This window comes from Kryptolebias marmoratus, linkage group LG6 (genome assembly GCF_001649575.2).
Source record: "Kryptolebias marmoratus isolate JLee-2015 linkage group LG6, ASM164957v2, whole genome shotgun sequence".
Taxonomy (NCBI): Eukaryota; Metazoa; Chordata; class Actinopteri; order Cyprinodontiformes; family Rivulidae; genus Kryptolebias; species Kryptolebias marmoratus.
This window is the reverse complement of record NC_051435.1, coordinates 16,193,923-16,218,451: the sequence shown is the minus strand read 5'-3', so window position 1 is coordinate 16,218,451 and position 24,529 is coordinate 16,193,923. Positions and strand designations below refer to the sequence as shown.

General features: G+C 38.0%; 1 protein-coding gene across 4 annotated transcripts in view; it reads left to right on the top strand.

Annotated features, from left to right (window-relative positions):
- Nucleotides 1-24,529, top strand: part of il1rapl1a (interleukin 1 receptor accessory protein-like 1a) — a 183,461-nt gene that overhangs the window by 79,619 nt on the left and 79,313 nt on the right. For all 4 annotated transcript variants that reach the window (XM_017410284.3, XM_017410282.3, XM_017410283.3 and 1 more), the window contains exons 4-5: nt 3,589-3,775; nt 6,205-6,358. In XM_017410284.3, coding sequence (XP_017265773.1) covers nt 3,589-3,775; nt 6,205-6,358 — 341 coding nt within the window. The remainder of the gene's footprint in view (nt 1-3,588; nt 3,776-6,204; nt 6,359-24,529) is intronic.

Sequence of the window (24,529 nt, the reverse complement as noted above, 5' to 3'; positions counted from 1 at the left end):
ACCAAGTGACTGACCGAGTCAGATCACAGCTCATTGGGACAGGTGACGAAGAACATTCAGACATACATTAAAAAGTACTAGGACTTATAGGATTGGGTATTTTTTATTATTTAGAGTAGGGTGCTGCTACAGACATGCAAGGTTTTCATTACTTCCAGGCTCAATTAGGCCAGCTGCATCCTTTATCATACAAAGCTCTTGCTAAAATCTAGTACATCCACAACTCTGCTGTTCATCTGTTTACTGACTCCCACTCTTGTGACCACATCACCCTTTTCCTACAGCATCTCCACTGGCTCTGTACCAGTTGTTTGATCTGCCTTTTCTCTGTAACAAAGTCTTCCATAACCAGAACCCCTGTTATATCACTCATCTTCTCTATGATTATATTCCATTCTGCATATTTATTTTCTCTGACACAAACATCCTTTCCTCACTAGACATAGGTTGATATGATATTCTGACAATAAGTTAACCTAAGTTAGCCAATTTACCACTGTTTCATGGTATCATGGTATTAACTCTACTAAAGCCCTCATAACTAAAGAGAGGAAGAGAAACCCTTGTAATTTCAGGTCCATTTGACCTAAAGGCCAAATGGACTCAGGAAGGTTAAAACAAAAAAGTGAAAAAAGTATCACAAAATCTAATTGTTTTATCCAGAAACAAACATACAACTATTATTTCTACTGCTACTTAGACAATAATATTTTCATAGGAGGGAAATCCAGCAGTGAAATCCAGACATCCCTTTTCCCATCGACACTCTCCAGCTCCCCCTGGGGGATCCCAAGGTATTCCCAGGTTAGAGAGAATACATAATCCCTCCAACCAAGTCTGAGTCTGCCCCAAGGTCTCCTCCCAATGGGACATGCTCATCTATGCCTGTCCAGGAGGCATTTTAATCAGATGCCAGAATCACCTCAACTTACTCCTTTCAATGCAAAGGAGCAGTGGCTCTACTTGCCCAGATGACAGAGCTCCTCACCTAATATCTAAGTCTGAGCCCTTGTATCTGGGATCTTGTGCTTTCAGTCATGATTCAAACCTCATGACCATAGGTGAGGGTTGGAATGTAGATGGACTAGAAATCGAGAGTTTCGCCTTTTGACTCCATCTGGACCCAGCTCCCTCATACCATCACTTCTGAACAAGACTCACAGATACTTGAACTCCTCCACGTGAGGCAGAGACTCATTCCTAATCTGTATTCCACCCATTTCTGGTTGAGAATCATGGCTTTGGACTAAGAGGCTGACTCTCATCCCAGCCACTTTACGACTGATATCACAGCTCTCAAGGCCAGTCACTTCACACTTGCCTGTGAGCCGTCTCAGTGCAGGCTGAAGGTTGTGGCCTGAAGACACCAACAAAACCACATCATCCACAAAAAACAGGAACGAGATCCTGAGGCTCCTTCTTTAGCTTGACTGCCTCCATAACCACTGGTGCCTACCAGCATGTCCTCCAGTTGCCACTGTAATAGGCACCAATGACCTTCAGGCCACAGCTCCTAGAAGCCACACCTGCATTAGAGGTTCTGAACATGGCCCATTCAGATTCCATGTCCCTGACCTTCCTTAGTACATGTGAAAAACTCTCCTAGAGGTGTGAGTTAACAATATCATGGACAGGGGTCTCTGCCAGACGTTCCCAGTTCACCCTCACTAGTCGTTTGGGTTTACCAGGTCTGTCCAGCAGTCTCCTCTGCAACTGGATCCAACAACTCTTAATTAAACCAAAGATATGGAGATTAATTTTAAAGTCAGTGACAGCTAAAACACCAGAAAGCCAGTAAGCTATTCTTAAAGCTATTGTGATTATTTAAAATGATGTGCACAAATATAGAAGACTTAAAGTAGCTTGTTGTAAAAGTTTGTATGAATCAGCAGTAGATTAAGATGAGTTATATGTGGTGCATGGCTGGCCTCGAGAGCTGTGATATCAGTCGTAAAGCACGAAGTATGAAGAAAGGGGAAGGGGTCTTCATCTCAGCTAAACAAGAGCCTGTTTATTTAAAATTATTTTCAGGCTTATAAAACAGCTTTTTCTTAAAAACAACATACCAGTTTGAAAGGATGGCTATTAACTAACATTAAACCTCTACACTTTTGGACAACACCATTTTTTTTAGTTTGCCACAGTCTTCTCAAATAAACAACATTCATGTTACTACACAAATGTATGTGTACTATGCAGAGATTGATATATGCCGATGGTGCTGAGAGGCTACTGAACCTATCAGTCTGCTGGGAGTTGAGTAAACTTTTTGAATCCCTAGATGTGCTGATCAGATATCTGCTATTTTCGCCATATTCTGTATTTTGTGACTGATGTCACGGCTATTAACTATTTGACAGAACATCACTTCAAAAATGACTAGACTATCCCTGTAATAAAAGGAATTTATAAAGCAGATACAACATCACAGAAATAGTAGTGGTTTTGATAAAATGACCTTTTTACACAATGGTATGCTTTGAATGAAAACATGCCAAGTCTTCACAACTCAGATTTAAGTACTGGACAACAGTAGATTGGACCTTTGTATCAGTGCTCCTTTTCTCTGAAACTTTCTGTTATGCTTCAAAAGCTGAGTTTGTCATTTCTGATTAGCTCTTGTATAACCGTGTGCCATTGCTGTGTTTTAACTATCTTTGTTCTTTTCAGTAGTTACTAAATATCTTGAAATTTTACTCTTTTTTTTTTTAAACTGTCCATATATGGGATAAATCAAACTGTGAAAACAGGAAATACTGTCATCAGAGCATGACCTCACTAATTCTCAAGAAGCTGAATGTGAAACCAATATCAGCAATCATGCCTCGAAACTTTGTGGAAATACATCCCAGAAAAGTGTAAGCTATTACAGTAGCAAAGTCGTATACATCCCTTCGGCCTTGTAGTGTAAATCTTGCAGGGAACGCCTTGTCACAGCCACTACCGGGGAAGTGGGAGCTGTGAAATAGCACTGTGTCACTGGTGACACATACCAACGACATTAACAGCATAGAGGGAGAGTCATTATTCTTTCCTAGATAGCAAAGTTAGATAGCTAGATGGAGTGTTGATGGTTGCTGGGAAACAAAAAGGGGGATGACAAGCAGAGGGGTCAGACTCATTGTGATGACCAAGCAGCTTTCTCTTCCTAGTGAGACCATCTCTGCATTTTTTTCTTGTCTGATTAGCATTCCCTGACTCCCTCCATAAATCCAGCGGTGCTCACGAGCGTTCAGCATTGACTCGGTAAAGCTGCTGAATGTGTCATTATTGCTAACTGCACAATCACAAAGCAGCATGAGGGAGGCAGAGGAAAAATGGAAAAGATTAAAAATAGCTCAAAGGATAGGCAATAAAGGCTATGTCTATTAAATTCCACATATTTAAGCACATGTAGTAAGAGGATCAGTTTATTTTCTTTATGGAATTGTTTCATTGAGTCAGTCTCTTTTCTTCTCTTACACTCTATAGATGTAACACTGCCTCTGTTAATGTAGCAAATGGGTACAATAATGGTTCTTCTTACCAAACTACTGAGCGAAAATTAAGGTTTAATCTAAAACTCCTTGTGTTGTTCTTTACCAACAGGAACTCTACATACTGCATGAAGGTGTCCATGTCTCTGACTGTGGCTGAAAATGACACTGACCTGTGTTACAATTCAAACATGAGAAGAAATGAGAAGGCCGAACTCAGTAAGAGTAAAGACATCCTCTGTCCTGACATTGATGACTACGTTGAACCTGGCAAAGAGCCTGAGATCACGTGGTACAAGGTAGGTTTGTTAGCTATGTAAAACCAGCTTAAACTTATATTTGTGTACCAGTTGTGATCTTGACCTGAGTTTTTTGGTAACCTTTTTGTGTGAATGTTGCCGATTTTTTTGAGAGAAGCAATACGGAGAGCTTCTGTTTCAGTGATTATATACAACTGGGAAATATTCTTCAATGGTTCATTGGTTTGTTTTCATCTAATTTCTTGGCTGTTTAAGTTTAAAGCCTTGTTGGAAATGCAGTTCCAAATCACTTAGGCAGATTATGTATGGAGGCAATTACTTAAGCTGTACTCAGAGCGTTCCACACTATTGTGAGAGTCATCAAGAGAGAATGAGAACTGTGCAGAGGGCGGCCACAGAGATGACTTTCATAATGAGCACAAAACTTCCACGAGAATAGAAATGTGCAATGTCATTGTGTGCCCCGTGGAAAGAGTGGATGCCCTCCAAGTGCTCCTGCACCCTGTTTCACCCCCTCCTCACTCACCTAAGTTCTTGCCTTTCCCAGGTCAGACATAGCCCGCAGACAACAAAGTGCATCCCAACCAAGAGTTTAGGCCAAACTAATCACAGGCAGATCAGCAGTAGATTAACTGGCCGGACTTGACCTCAAGTTTTTTCTAGAATTCAATTACGATCTGGGTAATGACTGGGAGAGCTGGGACCCAGAGTTATTTGGACCTCTGCGGAGCCGCTGTGATTGAATTCAAAGGTTGCCGGGGGCAACGATGGAATAGAATACGCTGAGCCGTCGTTGTCCCAGGCAGAGCGCCAAGGAGCTGGAGAGAGGATCATGTCACAGAGTTACTCATTGTGCTTGCACACGGATACTCACACATTCACACAGACGCAGAACAAACACACTTATTTCGCCAGGAGAGACCTCTGTAAATAAAATTCTCTGTCCTCTGTGGCCTGAGTAAAGTATTGAATGGAGAATATTCAGTTCAGTGCAATAAATCATGATCAGATAAGTAGGATTATGGTAAATCTTTATCATTTTACAATATGGACTTATTTTGTCAGAGTGGCAAACTATGCATCCCTGAAACTCTCCACTTTTTCAACCTTTGATGGGGTTTTAAGCCTTTTGAGTCCTGCTTATACTATTTGACATACCCTACATAAGTTTACTGTGAAGCAGTCTTTGTTGTGCCCCTGAGAAAAAGGTGGTGAGAAATAGTGAGAAATAATATATTAGCAAAAGATAAAGTTTAAATAGTAACATGTATGTGAATGAAGAATCTGTATTAGGATGTATAGCCCTTTAAAGTTACAAAAAGCATTTGTTTCCTTGCATGAGACAGTTCCTAAATCCTAAAAACCAATAAAAGTATTTGAGTAAACTCTAAAAAATTCAAAATTACCAATATTACCAATACTACCAACAATCTGAAAACATTTTATAACCCCACTTGACACGCCAAGGCTTTAACAGTGCTCACATTTTATACAAGCTGTAAACCTTCAGTCTATTTCACTCAAAATGTAACATCTTAGCACTTAATTTTACATCAGTAACTATTTATGCCTACTTTATTAGTGTTAAACTACATAACAAAAAGAAAGAAAAAAATCTAAGGTGACCATTTACTCAAATGAGAAAAACATAATTGCCCTTGCAGAAGAGAGTCAAGGCAGCTGATCTCAGGCTACCAAATCAAAGATTTTTGCAGATCGCTGATAATGCATTTGTACCTAGATGTTCAAACTTCCAAGTAAAGTCTGACAACTAGAACAACTGGTGAAGTTGGAGATCTGACTTGTAATGTTGAATATTTCTCACTAGCCGTGGAACATAGTACGTAGTGCACAACGTCTGTTAATTAGCATGTTGCCACAATGGTTGAATGCATGAGATGCAGAAAAAATATATTGTTATCAGCTTGTATTGCTCATAGCAATTACACATGTTGTCACTGAACACAACAGTAAGCAAAGTCTACTGATTTTCTGTCTTGCAACTAGAATGTGGTTAAGCCGGATAGGACATTAATCCCAGATCTGAGTTTTTACTTACAAGACAAGGTAAAAAGAACGCAGCATTAATTAACTTTTAACCATACAAAATGTCATGAATTATTCAATCATTCCTCCAGAAATTAATAATGATAGTTTAATCTTTGTAAGAAAATGGGTTTTTAGGATATTTTAAACTCGCTTAATTAATAAATACACTTTTTATCTCATAACTGATTTTTACAATTTTCTTCTGTTCCAGATCATAAATGAACTCTTTATCTCTGACAAAACTAGACTATCTTTACCCTGTCACATCTTTTGGTCCTATTGTGACAATAGTGTATTTTTTATTCATAGCACCTTTACATCCATCTGTTGTCAGCTTTTTTACTAGAGACCTCTCAAGTGAGGTATCAGGGATTTTTTTTTCAGACGTTTGGACCTGCCTGTGCTTCTCTGATACACAGGAGTGCCATCCAAAGCAGTGGCGGGCCAGTATAATCCAGAAGAGAGACATCTTGTCCATTCAAGAAGTGAAGGAAGACGATATTGGGAATTACACTTGTGAAGTCCAGTTTGGTGGCTTTGTTGTCAGAAGGACGACTGAACTCACAGTTACTGGTAAGAAGCTAAAATGTGTGTTTTTTGTGTGTCTGTCTGGGGGACATTTTGAAAATTCTCCAGGTAGTACTTTGTGTTGTGAGAATGAATTGTGGACACCTGAGTTTAAACAATGGGTTGCTCCAAACATTTGCACACACATACACAAGCAGACACACCACTGAGTACAGCAATGATGCCCTGCTGCTGTGTTAATTGTTGGGGGAGGCTGAACACTGAGGTTTGGCCTCTATCCCTTCTTCTAGCTCAGCACTTTCCAGGCAGCCAAGCAGCGTTGAAATATTTAAGACTACAGGCTAAAGCCCTTTACCCTGAGAGCTAAAGAGCCCAGACCAAGGTCAAGAGATTTATCTTTTGTGTTTATCCATCTCTCTTTCTCTTACTTTCTTTACCTGGTATGGTTGCAGGGTGGGAATAGACATGGATGCATTTATTTGTCCAAATGAGTGCATCCATTTGTCAAGACTGTGACATAAGGTGCTGTAAGCTTGTGTGTTCTCTCTGGTCAAAGGCACTAATCTAGGTTCATGAAAAGTTTTTTTTTTGTTGTTGTTGTTTGTTCCGGTTCAGTAAAACAAAGCTTAACCTGATGTATTCCACAACAATAGATCTTTTTGATGCTTCCTATAATACTGTTGACTTCAGCTTTATATAAAAGCTAAACAATAAATGTATACTTGTATTTCTCTCAGTGATAAAGCAGGGAACACTTCACTCTGAGAAATGCACTATTTATGAATACTTCCCAAGCTTAAATAGACTTTGTCATATATATAAATATTCACAGCTTAAATTAGCACCTTTTAAAACTTATATCGGTTCTATGAAGAGTTTTATGGTTTATTTATCAAATGCACATACAGAAATAATTTACTACATATTTGCAAGTACTTTTGTTCTTGACAGACAATAATTGGTACTGGGACAGAACATAGGAAATGTCTTTGGGCAAGGACACTTTGACATGTGACAGGATTGGCAGCTCATACCACTAATCTTCCAATGGGAAGACAGCCACTTCACTATTGAGCCACGGCTGCCTGGAGTGCATGTAATAGCGAAGAAGTGAGCTCCATGCAGCTTTCAGAGTGGTGAACTTAAGCATAACTGTATATAGCTTTGCATCAACTCAATACTCAGTTTTTGCTCCTTGTGACTCTCAACCTCAATCTCATGGGCTTTTGAGCTCACCCCACTTACAAGAAACACAAACTAGGTTCTCCAACTCAAAAATGATCCTTGCCATCAATTCTCTATGGTTTCAATTTGTAAGACTCTCCCTCTAAATCTATACATGCCAGTCTTATTTTCTAACAAAAAGCTTGGCTTAAATTTTGTTTTATTAATGTCTACAATTTTAAATATGCTTTCAGATGCAACCAGTTTTACTATTAGTTTCTCTTTGGTTTGCTTTTTAGACAAGTAAAGAGCAAAAAGTTCTTACCAAAATAACTTGTTCTCTCCCGCAACGTTAAATTCTCCTGAACTCCTGTTAAGTTTAGGCCAGTTGCTTCTCCACAGCATTATTTCATGCCACTAATCAGGAGCCTTTTACCATTTTCTTTCAGTCAGCTTAATAATGTTTGATGATTAGGCCTTAAGGAAACAGGAGCCAAAATTAAGAACAAAACCAGATTCAACAGCAATATACAACACATGACAAAAACTAAGATGCTTTTTAAATTTCAGTGTAATAATTTTGTTCTATTTTATTTATAAAAAATAATAAATGGATTTTAATTGATTTAATCATTCTTACAGTCAATGATGTGTTTTTTTATTATTATTTATTTTGTGTCTAATTTAAAACTGTATTTTTTTTCCCCCAAAGCAACAATGATATTTTTTATGAAGCTTTTTTGCAAAATCTATCAACACTTAAGTGTGGAACTACTCTGTGTGAGCGCAAATGTTTTTGTCTATAATGAAAGATTACAAGTATAAGATTTGTAAGTTGTTAAGTTGTGTTTATTTCTGAATGGTCAATACTGTTGTGTAATTTAGTAACATCAATAACAATATATAGCTTCTTACAGTTTTGTTGATTTAATTCCAGCAAAGATAAACAGGCAGTTGTATACCTTAAGCTCAGAAGAAATTAATTTTCAAAATGATTAGAGTCTTTTCCTTGAGGTGCTTATCATCAGCATGATTTAATAAAAACTAGGTTGTCACACTAGGATTGGTTTTCTTATCGTTACTAATAAAACAGAATCTACCAGGTGATCAGCGTTTCCATGTGAACTGTAGAAATGAGAAATATATTGGGACCTCCATGGGATGGATATCATCATCGTCATCATTATCATCATCATCATCATCATCATCATCATCATCATCATCATCAAGTCCACAAGCTCCTGACTTTCCTGCCTGTTTTTTATGGTATGTTTTCTTAATTTCTGTGTGTATGTGTGGGTCTGTTAATATTTTTGCTGACATTATTGCTCTTTGCAATTCATGCAGATAGATCTTGGTTAGAAATATTACTAATTATGTGTATTATTAACTTTGTGAGTTTTGTGTTGTTAATTAATTTTTCTTAAAAAAGATTCTGTGAAAGAAACCACATTTCTTTGGCCAGATTTACTTATTTTCTTCTCTACAAATACAATAATGCTGTTCTAAAACTTAGCATAATAAACTGGCCTGCTTCCTTTCGAGTCTACTGATGTGCTATAAAAGGACTCTCTGCCGTGAAAAAAGCCCTTGTTGCAGAAAGTGCAAAAGGATGTTGTGTCAGGTGTAAAACACAGTGCTACTCACAAATTTGTCTGGGTTTTAATTGGCTTATATTTTCAGGTGTGCCCCATGTTAACCAATTTTAAAAAATGGCAAAAATCAGCCTAATTATTTAGCCAAACACTCAGTCCTTCTAAAGCTACAGTCTAATATGCTGCATGAGTTTGTGTACCTGTTGTATCCTCTATAGAGGGTATAAATCATTTAAATATTCTGGCTTTTGGTTTCTGCAGCTCAAATGTTGCAGAAAACCTTTACTAGCCATGTCTAGTTTATTTATTTTTTTTGTTGTTGTTGTTACAGATTCATAATAAATGCTCCATATCAGTGACAGTGCTGCTTCCTCAATAAAAAAATATTGTATACGCTTTGTTACAACACCCTTTTATCTTATTCCAATGATGGGGTATCTCCTCTTTATAGCTTTAGTATCCAGCTACAATCAGATTTGCTCGCTCTTACCGTGGGCACATTTCTTTTTAATAAACCCACGCCATCATCCCCTCAAGTGGGCGTGCGATTACCCGCATTTTATCACATCCTGTTAAAACGGCCATTGCCTGGACAGCGAGCATAAAAGACCAAACCATGTTTAAGACCTGCGCACTAATGTTGTAATTTCTTTTTTTATCATAGGCCAAGAGGAATGAAGGAGGTCATTAAGTTTAAATGATCTTGAATGTAGAGCAATAGACACGAGGCTTTGCTTTGACCTGGCTTTGCTTGGCCTTGCTGCAGATAGTGTAAGGTGTTTGTGTGTGTGTCGGGTGTTTATTAGAAAAAGTAGAAGAGGTTCTATATGAGCTGAGGTAAGCTTTGTAATAGAGGTTAACTATGAGCATAAACAAAGGTTTACACCGTCCAGGCGGATCCAGAAGCCTCTTAATCAAACACTATTGCGGCTCAGGTTAATAGAAATGTAAGACAAACAGCAACTGATGCCTCATTTTACGTTTCATCATGTTCCATTTAAATATTCCTAGATCATTTGGAGGGTGAGGACACAGTCAGGTACAGACTGTGCAGGAACATGAGTTTTAGTGAGAACAGAAACCCTGGTACATACTGGATGGTTTTGTTTTCTTTTTTATTCCTCAATAGACTTTCACCTCTGCTTCCCATCTATAAAGAGAGTGCCTTTTTGTGTACTCCTATAATTGATTCATAGTAGCAGCAGGTTTGCCGTTTCCTCGTCCCTCTCGGGAATTCACAATGTGGACAGATTAGTTTTACCCCTTCCTACTTTCAGCGACGTGAAAAGCAATCCCTTTGCTGAAACAATAACCCTCTTGTGATTAATTGATACGTGTGTGCACAATGCTGTGTGTGCTTCCATATTTATGCATGACTGTTTGACTCCTTAAAGTTATTTTGCATGTAACTCTGGCGTTGTTCGTCTGTTGTTTTTTTTTTTAAACTGCATATCTAAATCATTTTTGTGCATTTTTATGGTTCTCTTAGGCCTCATTTCAGCTGTGATGGGAACACTACAATAGTATAACAACAGATAAAAGCTCTGTTCTGCTGATGTATGCAGCTCCCTTCACGTTCTGAGTAAAGGAAAATATTATTCAAAGAGAACAGAAGGGGCTAAAGAGAACGAGGGAGTGAAATAGCTGATAACAGGGAAGAAGAAGCAGAACAGATAGAAAGAGTGAAAAAGACAGAGAGGTTGGCGCTTCTGTATCTTATCTGTATTCCTTGCCGGTGTTTCCCAGCAGAAACAGTGTGTCCAGGACTATAAACAGACTATTATCCCAGTGTTTATCACAGTGCACATTACCGTTTGCCTCTGTCGGACTTACTGTAATGGAGTCGTTTGGTTTGATGGATGCCTCAGGCATAGGTTTCTATCTATTGCTCCCGTTATACCTCTGTCTGCATCCCCTCACAGTGAAAATGTCTGCCTGCACATTCAGCATCGCCCGCAAGCGTGGTTATTGAGGTTATGGCCAATGTAAATGTACCATTTGGCACCATGAATCGGAGGTGGAGAGGGCAAGAGAAATCGAGGGGAGGAAAGGAATTGTCTGCCTTACATTATTGCTTATAGAGCATCCACACTAAGCTCAGTGACACTTGGGAAACTGACTTTATGTATTGTGAATAAATATATTAATGTGGGAAAATAAAATAAGTGACAGTTGATGTATTTTTTATGTTTTTCGGGGTGGATTTATTTTCTGCTCGCTGTATGAGAAGGTACTGTAGCTGAATTAAACTTTCTCTGCAGGAAAATCTTCTGCACAATAACCCGAGTGTCCTTGTCTCTGTGGACTCCAGCTCCCGTTTGGGATGAAACAACATGCCTGTTGCACGTGTGTTATAACAAAAATGTGTGTGTGTGGCCATGCATTTGTATGTGTAATGAGGAGTTGAGGTGTATGGAGGTGATCCAGGACATTGTCTCATTGCAGTAAAAGGTTCCTCACAGGGTTTTTTTTTGCCTCTAGGGTCACCTTCACAAGTAAGAACGCTTCAGTCTTATACCACCTCTGTCCACATATGTGAGCATGACTGCAACATGTATTTCCTTTTTTTCATTAAGGTGATAACTTTCACTTATATCTGGGTGTCCAGAAAACCTCAAACACCACCTGTTTTTTTATATTTTGCTTTCAGATAGCCAACTTTTTTTAATCTATTAAAGTGACATGATCAATACTTCTTTGGGTTTTCTGAAGGTCTTTTAGAGTCGTACTTTGGACTTTGGCTGCTATTTAGGTTCATTTTCTGTCCAGGTTTTGAACCTGACCATGACAGCATACCGCGCAGTGTGTGCTTAAAAACTAGGAAAGTGGACAAGTGGAGGGTGAAAAAAAGAACTGTCAAGCTTTAAAAAGGAAATTATTGACAGCAGATAAATAGTACGTAAAAGTCACGTTGTTAAGAAACAAGAAAAAAACAGCTGCAAATTCCTGACAGAGGACCTGAGAGATGCACCCTCCTTTAACTGACCATCCACTGCGTGACATGTTTTCAGCCAATAGCATTTTAAAAATCACCTTATTGGTGCTAAAACAATATTTTATGTGTCAAAGTGTTTTATCTTTGGTATTTTTCACAAATTTGACAAAAGAAATGGGAACAAATTGTGACTTTAAGATAGGCTGCTGAGAACAACAACTAAAGATCCAATTTCAAAACAATTCTTGGCAAAGTTGTTTGTTACTGTGTGTGTTGATGCAACAGTGGTCCATCCCTTGAGTTTAGGAACCTTTTTTGCATGAATGATTCATAGATCAGAGTTAAGTGGTTTTACAAATAATATATTATTTTTTTTAAAAGACATTCCTCTGGAAATGGGCAAGTTCTGGACTGAAAATGTGTGCAACAGCAGCCAATGCCTAAAGAAACTTGAAGCATTGATCCAGACCACTTCAAATTGAAGGCAAAGCTATCCTTGAAGGAATGCATATCAGCCATCACCTTTCATGGCAGACTTTTTATCTAAGATCATTTTATGATGACAAAATGATGGAGTTACCACTATTTTGTGCAATCCCATGCAATACTGCAAGGTCTTGTGAAATGTTTAGCACTCAGAGTACGTGTTGAGGATGACTCTTAGCTGACTCTCAGGCTGAGTTATAACTATTTTTGTGTTTCCTGAGGTCAGTACTGTTTTTTCATGCAAGTTGCAAAAAGATGAAATACCTAGTCAGAAGAGACATGGGGGGAAAAAGGCCGTTTTCATCCACACCTCTCTGGTCTGTTTTCCCTGCTCATCTATCAGGTTGAAGCAGTACGGATGGATGAAGAGCCTGCGATTAGCACTTACATTATCCTAGTGAGCGGCTGGGAGAGAAAAGAGAGGGTAGCGATAAGAGGTGTGTGGTGAGGAAAAAGAGATGGGTTTGCTCTTCGCTGAATCCTTCTCCATCTATGAGTCTGTATGCTCGAGTCATGACTTAATACATTGCACCTCTGCTGCCTGCAGCATGCCAGCCTGTTGTGATCTCCTAAACACTCAACCCCCAGCGACAGTACGTGTCCTTGGAGAGATGATGATAAAATCACACCTGAGATAAGTGTTACTCCAGTAGTTGACTCTTCTTAGCTTCACCCACATGTATGTGCTTGTGTACTGTACACACTTGCATCAGTCACACCCATGGGGAGGCTGATGCACACACTGTAAAAATCATTTTATATGTCATGTGGGAAATATAACCTGCTGTCTGTCACAACCTTCTCCTATCCATCCAGTGTGTAAAAGGTCTCATACAAGGATGTCTATGGGGCATGTCCGCTCACTTTTAAAGCCTATAAATTTACAGAGCAGGCCCAGTTACTCATGAAACGAGAGCGTTGCCAGCATTGAGTTGAGGTGGAATGGCTCATTAGTTTAAGGTCAAATATCACTTTCATCCTTAACTAATCTCTCTCTCCCTCTCGGTGTTTCCCTCACCTCTCACCTCTGTATTACCTCCCCCCTTTTCCCGCCCCGTCTCTTCCTGGCGTTCTCCGCACGCTTCACCTCATCGCTATTCACAAGCTGTCCTTTTAGACTCCAAGCAGGCCCGGAGTTCACGTTGTTTAAATTCAATTAAAAGCGACATCAATCTGCATGTGATGAATCAAAATTTACATACTCCACAATTAATCTCTGCTGACCTACCCAGCTCCACCCACATACTCGCCCTCAGTTGCTGGTTATTGTCATTATCTGGGCCCGGTGGCCTCGCACTAGAGCCTGATAGAAATAAAATTATGAATCTGTCTTTTAGATGGCTTTTGAAGTACGGGTTAATAATTAAAACGTGTTTTTCTGAAGCTGGCAGTGTACATCTGGACAAGATATGCTACTTCTGCATTCAGGAGGCCTTTGAATTCAGTAAAAACTCTGGATTTTAGATGACAAGCTGGTTGAAAGCCATTGGTCTTGTACACAAAATGCTTTGTGATTGTACTGGGGAAAAGAAAGAAAGAAAAAGGCTGAATTAAAAAGTACATAAATAAATGAAGCATCTCTCCTTTAGAACAAGAAAAAAAGATTGTCATTAATGGTCTGAATTTCTATTGATACTTTATCAAAACCACTTGAGCTTCTCTTAATCTACTTCGGTATATAGTTTGTTTTTAAGTCCAATTCCAAAACCATAAATTTGAAACTATAGATCCTTTAATAGGCTCAGTTTTTTTGCATTCTGCACTTCCACCTGTTCATTGTAAATTATATAATTCATATAGGTGTATAGATAAAAAATATGTAATATAGTAGGTACTTTCAAGGCTCAGCTGCTGGTTTATAATACTCACAGGATTCTGGTCTGGTTCCAGTTTATTTGTCTGGCATGTTTGTAGTTTATAAAAGCATTAGCCTGCTGCCTCCTTAAAAAGCTCTTCAAAGATATTGCTCTTTAAATTAATAATAGTTTTGCCTAAAAACTAATTGGAACTTTAATGATAATGATTTTGCATAAGAGCTATTACTGGAAATCATTTGTAAATTGTTAGCTTAGCTTCGTCTAAGAAACAAAATCCACATGACGAGTGATGGGCAGCCATTGAAGTGGGCTCAATCTTTTTAATTTTTGCTTATTAAAAGAAACAAATGTTTCCCTGAGTATTTACATCTTTCTTTTATTTGTAGCTACAGATTTTATTGAAAATCTAAGATGTTTAACTGAGATTACAGATGGCAGGAGCTTTTCTTTTTTTCAAAATGCTTGAATGTATTTAAGACATTTTACTGATTTTAGTGCTTTTTACAAGTCATGACCCTGCCATGAAGAGAGCAAGGGATTGTTGTGCAACTCATCATTTTATAGCTATTTCTTTCAAAACATCATAGCATACATACATGGAAGGGGTAATTGCTAAACACCTTTTCAAGCTGCAAACAGAAAATTTTCAAATGTTTACCAAACTTTAAAATTCTGTTTTATGCAGCATAGTAAGAATTAAGTTCTGCTGAGATCTCTCACATGTCAAAGACTCATAAAGGTGAAAATCAGGGAGAGAGACAGGAAAAAAGAGTCCTACTGTTACACACCAATGTCTTTTTTATATTTTAATTTTTTAAGGACAGTGATTGGTTGGGAGGTGGTGTCTTGCATGTGTGATCTCTAACACTGCTTCAGAGCAAGTTAGATTTCCGGCCTATGTTGCTGCAGTAACAGAAGCCCAAGTAGAAAGTGAACCAGCTTTGTGAGTCTGAAAGTCCCAAAGTGAACCTGAAGTTGTCTCGATAAGCCACTAATCCTGCTTCATACTGGACATGGAGAAGCATGTCAAGGCCTTAAGTCAGAAGGGTTCTGGTTGGCTCGGTTATATGGCAACACTGCAAAGATCCTCTCTAACCTAAGCTGGGGACCATTAAACGAACAAAAGGCTTTGGCTAGAAGTAAAAAAAGCCTTCTTTACACACATTCACCTAATGACATTGAGTAAAAGATTTGAAAAGGCCTAAATAAGTAAAGGTCAAGCTAAAAAGAACATGTCTTTGTTTGTAGAGACAGTTTTGTTGAGTTGTAACATCACTTCTTTATTCAGTACGCTCCAGGCAATGTGGATTTTGTGTTGAACTCTTACTTTTTGCTTTTCTGCTCTGACTCACTCATGATAGAGCCTCGTCTCTATTCTGGAACTCCCTGATTTAAACATTAGCACTGAGGGAAGTTATGATTAATGAGAATAAGAAAGCAAAACAGAAGCATCATATGCGCCACAAGTCATGGTGAGCGGCAGCTTAAGGGAGAGAAGCTGTTTACTGCAATTTCTTGCTGGTTTTACTTATTAATCACCAAACAGTATGCTACTTTTGCCACACAAAAATAGCATACTGTTAAATGTCTTCCAAAATGATATTTTCAGTGCAAAACTAGATTTCTACATTTTGTTTAGAAAAAAACAAAAAAAAACATGAGCTTCTCTGAGTGTAAATGCTGGTGTTGCTACTATGACAGACTTTACTGTGTACATACATTTATACTAACAAACAATTAAAATATACAAACAGTCTCATGACTTCTCTCAGACTCAGTGTTCAGAGTACATTTTAAAAATGACTCTCAGCTACTACCTCACCAAAGCCTATCTAAATATTTGTAAAACTAACTGATATATAGTCATTTGTGTATTTGCTAAGGTTAACTGGCTGTGGTGGCCGTCTTGACTCAACTTGTCACCAAAAGTTAATTAGTTGTAGATGTGCATCCACCTACTACTTTCTGAGAGTTTCATTAAAATCTGTTTGCTGGTTCAAGAGACCTTTTGCTAAAAGACAACTATGGGATCGCCTGCATTTCATGGCAGATAGATATGATGCCCCTAAAGGCCTGGTGAAACTGTGCAGATGTAAGCACCACTCTCTGGTGCGTTACATCCAGTGATGAGAAGAAAAAGAAAGCTCTGTTGTCCTTTGCTCCCCCACTGATATAAATCACTCATGTAAGTGCTTTCAATCCTCTGTCTCTGGGGAGGACAGATCTATGTTGTTTTGTCTCTCTTTGTCTGTACAATATGATGCATATTATGTTACAATGCAAACACAAGCTGCAGCTCGAAACTGTAATTTTGCTTCCCTTTTTCTGTGCTGTTCCTCACCTGAACAACAAGCTCCTTTTAAGATGCACACTGAGATAATGGGGAATATGATGTGCTATGTCTATATGTGACTTATTTTATAATTTAGCATGTTAAAACAAGTCCCACAGTCCCATTTTTAAACACAGCAGTGGCCTCAGTGGGAGATCTGAGTTGAACAAGAAGGGAAGCCACACACTGTATCACATTAGTATTTGTCTCACATTCCCTGTCTGTCTACTTCTCTCTTATATTTTCATTAATGGATACTATGTTGGCTTTTTTTAGTCATTTCTGTATAGATCATATATTGTTTTTTTTTCTTGACCTCTTCATTGTTTTTATCTTATGTCTTCCTTTCCTTTCCTTTCATGTCATTTCCTTTCCCTTCCCCTTAAAACTCCTAAACACCTTGCCAGCTGTTAGTGTTTGTTGTCAATTTTTGTCTTCTTTTCCTCTTCCTTTCTCATTAAGATAAAACATAAGAAAGGCACATATAATCTTGACCCTGTTCCTTTTTTCCCTTTCCTTTTCTCTTTCTTTTCCTTTTTATTTTCTCATCATTCTCTTCAGTTTTTTTGTTCTTGTCTCTTTCTTTTATAGTTCCTTGTTTTGTTGCTTTCTGACCACTTTTTTATTTCCTTTATTTATTTTTCTTCTTTTTCTAATGTTTTTCATGAACATTTGGTGTTGCAAATCAAAACGGACACATATTATTCCATTCCTTTTCTGATTTCAGACGCCCATTATGTTTCTCTTTATTTCCCTGTCCCTTTTCTTCATTTTCTTTGTCTCTTCTAGTTCATTTGCCTCTTCCTTTTCCTTTTCTCTTCCTGTTTTATGTTATTTTACGTATGTCCTTTAGTTCCGTTTCCTGATACTTTTTTTTCTAGTTATTTTTTCTGTTCAATTCCCTTTTCTCTTCTTGTTACTTTTGCTTCTACCTTGCAGTCACTCTTCATGTTTCTTTTCTTTATTTCTTTCTTTTCCCATTTCCTTCCTTTCTTTTCTATATGTATATATACCTAGCCGGTATTAAAACTCACCTGTTCTGAACAAACTCTGTGAACAGATTTTTTTAAATTCTGAACAATGGTAGCTTCTATACAGTTCTCATGGCATAAATGTCTGAAGGTCAGTGGAAGAACTTTAAATAACCCTCTCATTATACAGTGTCCTTAAGAAAAGAAACTCCAGAAAGCCATCTGTCCAATTAAAAGATAAGGATGTGACCATTAACAACCACAGGGGATGCTGATTATAAAAAATAGAGAGACCGTCACACATTTGATCTTAGCCACAGAGAAATAATGGACACACTCTTGAACAAGCCCTGATGCATCCAAATTAATGGGAGCAGAAGATAAAATGACTGTGTTTGGGTATTTGTGGCCCTAATTGCAGATGCTTTTAGACATGTGTTTAAATGTATGGATGGAACACAAAATCAGTGTCAGTATGCACATCCTTAACACTTAAACCAAGCCAGAGAAAAGCAAGAACAAAAGCAACTTAAGTAACAAAGACGGAGAGGCTTTTTGCTCATTAAAAAGTTTTTATGCTTTTATTGGCACAACATAGTCAGTCATTCAACGAAAGTACTTAAAATCAAAACAATGTCCCAATCAAAAATATAGATATTTCTTCATTTGTTTTTGTTTAGAAACAAGTGCTTAGCCTAAACAAATACAGTATGGTATTTGTAGTGCAGATTATTTTGCAATTAGTGGCCACAGATGGGCCTTTAGGTTACATATGAGACATAAAAACATAAAACAGCTCTCCTCTGACAGAAAACATGTCCAGGTTTAAAAATCAAACTGATGATAAAAAACAATTAGGCAAAAACAGGTTTAAATCCACTTATCGCCATTTCAAAAGTGTACTGCAGTAGATTAAAACATTCCCATGGGGGCAGCTGCCAAAGTAGGTATGATGTGGGTAGAGGTGGGCATTGCAATGATATAATGTGCATTGCCTAGATTTTAGTTTTGCAAGCCATGGCACAAAAAATGAGCCTCACAAAATTGGCCATGGACATTTGGCATGGCCACATTTTTAAAACTGGCCATGCAAAACATTGCCACACAGCTTGCTGGTCGCAAGCATTAAGAATTCAGTGACACTGCAACTGAAACTTTGCATTTTTCTTGCATTATTACGTCAAGTTTGAGTCACCAACTAGTCTCCAACAATCACAGCCCAGTGAGTTACCACCTTAAACAGCTACTCTGATATGCTGAGGTCAAAAGTTGTTCAGGACATGACCAATAAAAAGATTTCATCTAACCATAAGTGAAACCACTCTGAGCGCCTGCAGAGCTCAGTGACCTTGTGTAAGCATAAAAATAACCTTAGAATTGTCGATTTTAGTGTACTGACAACTTTTTTTTAATGTATGTGCGTGACGTCAGTGTGACAATAGAGCATGTTATAGAGAGAGTCTAGAGAAATTGAAGTGGAAAGGGCATCTCTTTTTCTGTTTGTTCGGGGAGGAGAGGGGAAATTGTTTTTCCCGTCAATATAACACAAACAAAGCTAAAACATGCAGCCGTACATGAGGCTAAATTACAACAAATGTCTCCCATTTTTTTCCTTTGTTTGTTTTCATTATACTTCAACCCTCGGCTCTTTTCCTCCACGGAGTTATCGATTCTCATAATGCGGAAGCAACCCTTGCCCTTTGCTTGTCAATCAATACCCTAAATCATACATTTAGTGTACAATCAAAGTGTATCCGGCCTTTGGTGGAGACACAAATAGAACAACGACAGCTTGATGCAGAGTTCCTTTCCTAATCAGTGTGTCTCTGTGCATTTAGGATACTCTTTCTGCATGTGCTCATTACATTGTGCTGCCCACTCTCTTTGGGTGCGCAGTCGTATACTGCGCGACATTGCAGTTATAGACCTTGATGGCAGCGACTCAGAGAATGTTGCATGAGTCAAAATGATGGTGTTTTTCTACAGCACCTTTCAGTAAGTCCGTGACTAAACGCCTTAACTGTCATTACCATTTTGCGTTGCCACCACTTTCCATGGTACACAATGGAAATGATGTCTTTACAGCAGCATCTGTGCTTCTGTTGCTCTGTCTCGTTCCTCCTCGTCCTCCTCCGCTGGCTTCCCTACACACTTAGAGAGGCTGTCCAAGAAGCTAGTGTCAACATCTACAAAGAGTGAGGGTGTGCACGCGTGTGGTATGTGTGAAAATAGTCTTTATTATACCCCGTGCTCAACTGCATGATGTATATGCATGCACATATAGTTGTATGCCTTATTTTCAGCTGCATATGCCTGTAAGTGAACTGTATACCTGGCACTGTTTTCTTTCCACCTGCTTCTCAGTGGGAGCTGCTGCAACTTTAAACACGCAGGTGAAAGTCTTCCATCTGCCAAAGAGGATTTGCTTTTTCTGACATGGCCAGTGCACTAGAGAGGCTGCTGATGATGATGATGGTAGTTTGTCAGCAGCCCCCACATACCAGTTTTATTTGCTGTAGCACTGATTACTGGTAGCCAAGCTGCAGGTGGCCAGCAGAGATGTAGGCTGACAATGTGGGTGAGATTATGCTAATGCATGGATCTGATTGACACGTTCACCTAGCGAGATTTAACACTGTTTAGTTATTCAGATGCTCAGCAACAGGAATTGTCCCCCGTGAATCATCTTCAATCACCTCTGCTCCTGTCAGATACCTTTTCTGTTGGAATGAAAGATGTATAGTAAAAAAAAAACAAAAAAAACAATAAAAACACACACAGCAGGGGACTGAGTCAGCTTTATTAACTGACTTAGTTTGCTCCAGAAATGCAGGTATGAAGATTGCCATATATTTCTTGTACTGTATATGGTCACATAATTTATCTTCTTCTTTTGTTCTCATCTGTTCTAACCATTCTTTTGTTTTCTTCATAATCATCTCCCCACTCGTTTTGTTTTTTGGGTTTTTTTTATCTTTTTTGTTTGGTTTTGTTTTGTTCTTATTCAAATGGGTAGGACATCAAGACAGGTAATTAAAAGGCTCGTTCTTCATCCTTTCATATACTTTAATTGCACTGCGTATAGCACTTGGTGTTATAAATGTGGGAATGTATCATTTATAGGGGTGTGTTCAACAGCACATCATAGGTGAAACCATAAAAGTTCAAGCTTCTGAATGTACAGTAAATATGTTAATTTGGAGAAGATGGCTTAGATTATTGGATAAAATCAAAAAACACTGTTAAACAGCTGAAATGTCTGAAATGTTAAGTAAAGTTACACCTCAAATTCTAATGTTGTCGTTGTTAACAAGTTATACAGTCAATCATGTTCATCTTTCCTCCTCCATAAGTTTACTGTATTCACAAAACAATAACTTTAAATGTCTATGTATGTCTTGTACTGTGAAATGTTAAAGTGGCTGGCTAGTCAACATTTTATGTTTGCAAGGTGTCATGTGTGCAGTTTGTCTGTTAGCAAAATATCTGATGAACCAGTGGACAGAAATTATTAAAACACTCACAAAGTAATCACAGGATAAACATGAACATCTACAATGAATTAACTTTTGGAGTCAAGCCAATTCAAGATGGCCACTTGCATCCCCTTTTGTCTTCTGTCTATACATTTCTCAATTTCCATCTTTACAGCTATCCTCTCAATGAAGAATAGAAAAACTACCAGTCGTAGTTTCCATTAAAAGATTTAGACAGTGATATATGTGACTTTTGTTTTTGCTTGGCAGTTTTTGGTTCCCACTGTGACCCACTGTAAGGTTTAGGTTCTTTCCTCCAGTTGTTATTTAGCAGTGCACTGGAGCAGGCTTTATGCTGATTAACTGCATTACATCCGATGGATTCTCAGAGACCTCTCCACCCCTCCATATAGCTCCGGGAGACTTTGAGGGGGGAAAGGCTACCCATTTTAATTAGACAAGAATAGGAAATCTATGAGTGAATTCAGTCAAGGCTCAGCGTTGAATGAAGAAAAGCTACGTCCTATAAATGTTGAACAAACTAGCCCACAGTCGTTTTTGTGTCAGGAGTGAGTTCACAGGAAAAAAAAACTGGTGGGCTCTAATACCACAAACCAAGTATGAGGTGAGTTTATTAAGTTACAGAACTTAGTCGGTGAAATGAAGAGGTTCTAAATATTGTAGCATTTCATAGGTTCATTAAAACAATGCTGTACATGCATGTAACACTAAAACTGATCCATCAACCTTTTCATCACTTTTTATTAGTGTTCTTTTATTCTTGTTTCCAGTCAGTCATCTTTTTTCAAAGTGCATTGGTATTTGGACATATATAAAGTGATAGTTCAAAGGTTTTGATGTGGGGGTTCTGTCAAAAAATTATGAACAATCAATATGTCACTTGTTGAAAACAGATTTTTGGATGACCCCAGACTGACAAACTAATGGCTGGTTTTAACAGGTCAGAGATCAAATAGAGGTTTTTTTTTTAGCACCAAACAGGTTTTAGTGCTAACCCAGAGCTCACTTCGCCCCAGTTCTTGTTTCCACCATTTTTGTAAGGAGCTGAGGGCGGGTCATGGAGACAGACAATTGATCAAAATGTTGTGAGCACCATGTTTAAAAATACTTTGCTTCCAATTTGACAAAATACATAACTTCAACATGAATAAAAAGTCAAATTCGCTGTACAATAACATCTTATCACTGTCTTTCATCTTTGTAAAGTTTGTCCGTAGGCAGCAGGTCAGAGCACTGTACAGAGCTGTGTACACAAATGAATTCATAAAAACTGTTTCAGGCTCCTTTTTAAAATATTTTTGTCTTCTTTCTGTTCTCACCACCTGGTATATAGGGATCCTATAGAAATGCTGTGCTATGTCTGTTTGTAGCAGCATTTACAAATCTGATCAGAGATCAGAAATGAGCGTTCAAAAATTAAGACAGCAGCAATCCAGTTTGGTCTTTGCCTTACTCGGATTATACTATAGTTTGCCAATACGATCAGGTTTAAACTGTCTTTTTTTCCAAATCCAGATAGTTTAAAGAGCTAACTACAACAAGTAAGATATTAATTGTTCATAACCTTTCCACAGAACCCCATGTTGGTAGATCTAAACGAGCCCCTTTATGGTTCCAGCAAGTCTGTGTCAATAAGGCAGCATGTCTGTCAGTCAAGATACGCAGCATGAACAGAGTTGGGTAGTTGTGGATGAGAGTTATTTACAAAAACAAACCTGAACCTGATTCTTTTCAAATGAGACTACAATTAGGCTAAAAAAAAACTTTAATTTTTGAATAATAATCATCTTTTTTGTTCTCTATTGACATGATTTGATTTTCCACAGGATAAACATGCAGTCACTTGTACAGATTCTTGTTAACCAACCTCTACATACACATTCCTTAGTCCTTATTCCCAAACTCTTGAATCACACAGAGGATCCTGCAGTGTGTGTGGCATGAAGCTCCACAGCTGTGATAAATAAAAGACCAGAGGTCCTCATGTCCATGTGTTATTTATGTCCAAGAAGAGAATGAACAAAGAAGAGGAGAGCTTCAAAGCCACAGCATTGTCCCTAGTTCAGCCACTCAAAGACACAGCCTGGCTTCAGTGTTTATTATTTTCATAAGAAAGAAAGAAAATTGTAACTTTTAATGTGGTATGCTAAGTTTATGTGGAAATTGTGAAATGATTTAATAAAACCCTTGCCAGTGGAGAAGAATATTTAACTAACGATAAGTTGTGGTTTATTTGAGTATAATCTTATCTCTTAAAGATTTTCATTTGACTTTACTGATTCCTGATTGATGTTTGCTGTGTGTGTGTGTGTTTTTCATGTCTGTTATACACTGACTAGAAGTAGCAGATGCAGAATCTCATAAAGTATCTCCTTAAATCCTTTGCTTTGCTACTCTTCTAAACGCCTTCATCTCGTGGCATCTGGGGCGTCTCGCTGGGATAACATGTTACATAATTAGCACCAAATTAACACTCAATTAGGCAATGCGTGTTGAGATGGTGGGGGCTGACTTATCTTTAGAGGATTTAGAAATCACATCAGAGCCACATCCACCACCTGGCCTACTGAGAGCAGGCTTTATGTTTCTTGAATATGAACTAACAATGTGTTAAAAACACATGATTCTGATCTTTGGGAACAAAATGATTACTTGTTTGCGTTGTTCAGCAAGCCCCAGCAGAAAAACTGGAAAATGCTCAAGTAGTGTGTTGTTTTGGTAAAAACTTTGGTTTTACAAGTTGTGGAGATTTATGATAAAAAAACTGTTATTTTCTTCTAGAAAGATGAGTGATGAAAAGTAGAGAGGCTTTTATAATGTTCAACCTAAAATGTTCTCTTTCAAATCCATCTGCGATCATTCTTTTGTGCTGTGAGGCAAAGCACGGAGAAACATAATTTTGTCTGCTTATGCCCGTGCTCCACTAAAGCAAATAACTTCTTAAACACTATTTCTTTCTTTCATGTACAATATTGGTTTTGTTAGCAGCAGTGCTTTCTGTTGTAGCTGTAACTTTTCCACAGCATCCATGGAGATAAAATCAAACCAGAATCAAAAGAAAATTGTAGAATCCAACAATATTTCAGAAAATGTAGCCTCTCAGAAAACAAACCAACAAAACAGGAAGCACATTTTGGGACAACACCACATTTCAAAAGATACAAGAAAACATGATAGTAATTTTCAGGAGATCTTTGAATTAGGAGTAAGTGCTTTTTGGGTTTTTTTTTTGTTTTTGCATTTTAGTTATGTTTTATTTATTAAATATTGCTTTTTGTTGTTGTTATGTTGTTGAATTCCATGTGACTCATATTGTTAGCCAGAACTTATTCTGTTATTTTGTTTGATTGCAAATTTTGCTGTTTTAGGTTTTGTTGTTTTTTTCTGAAAATGAAACAAACATACCAAAAAAACCAGTT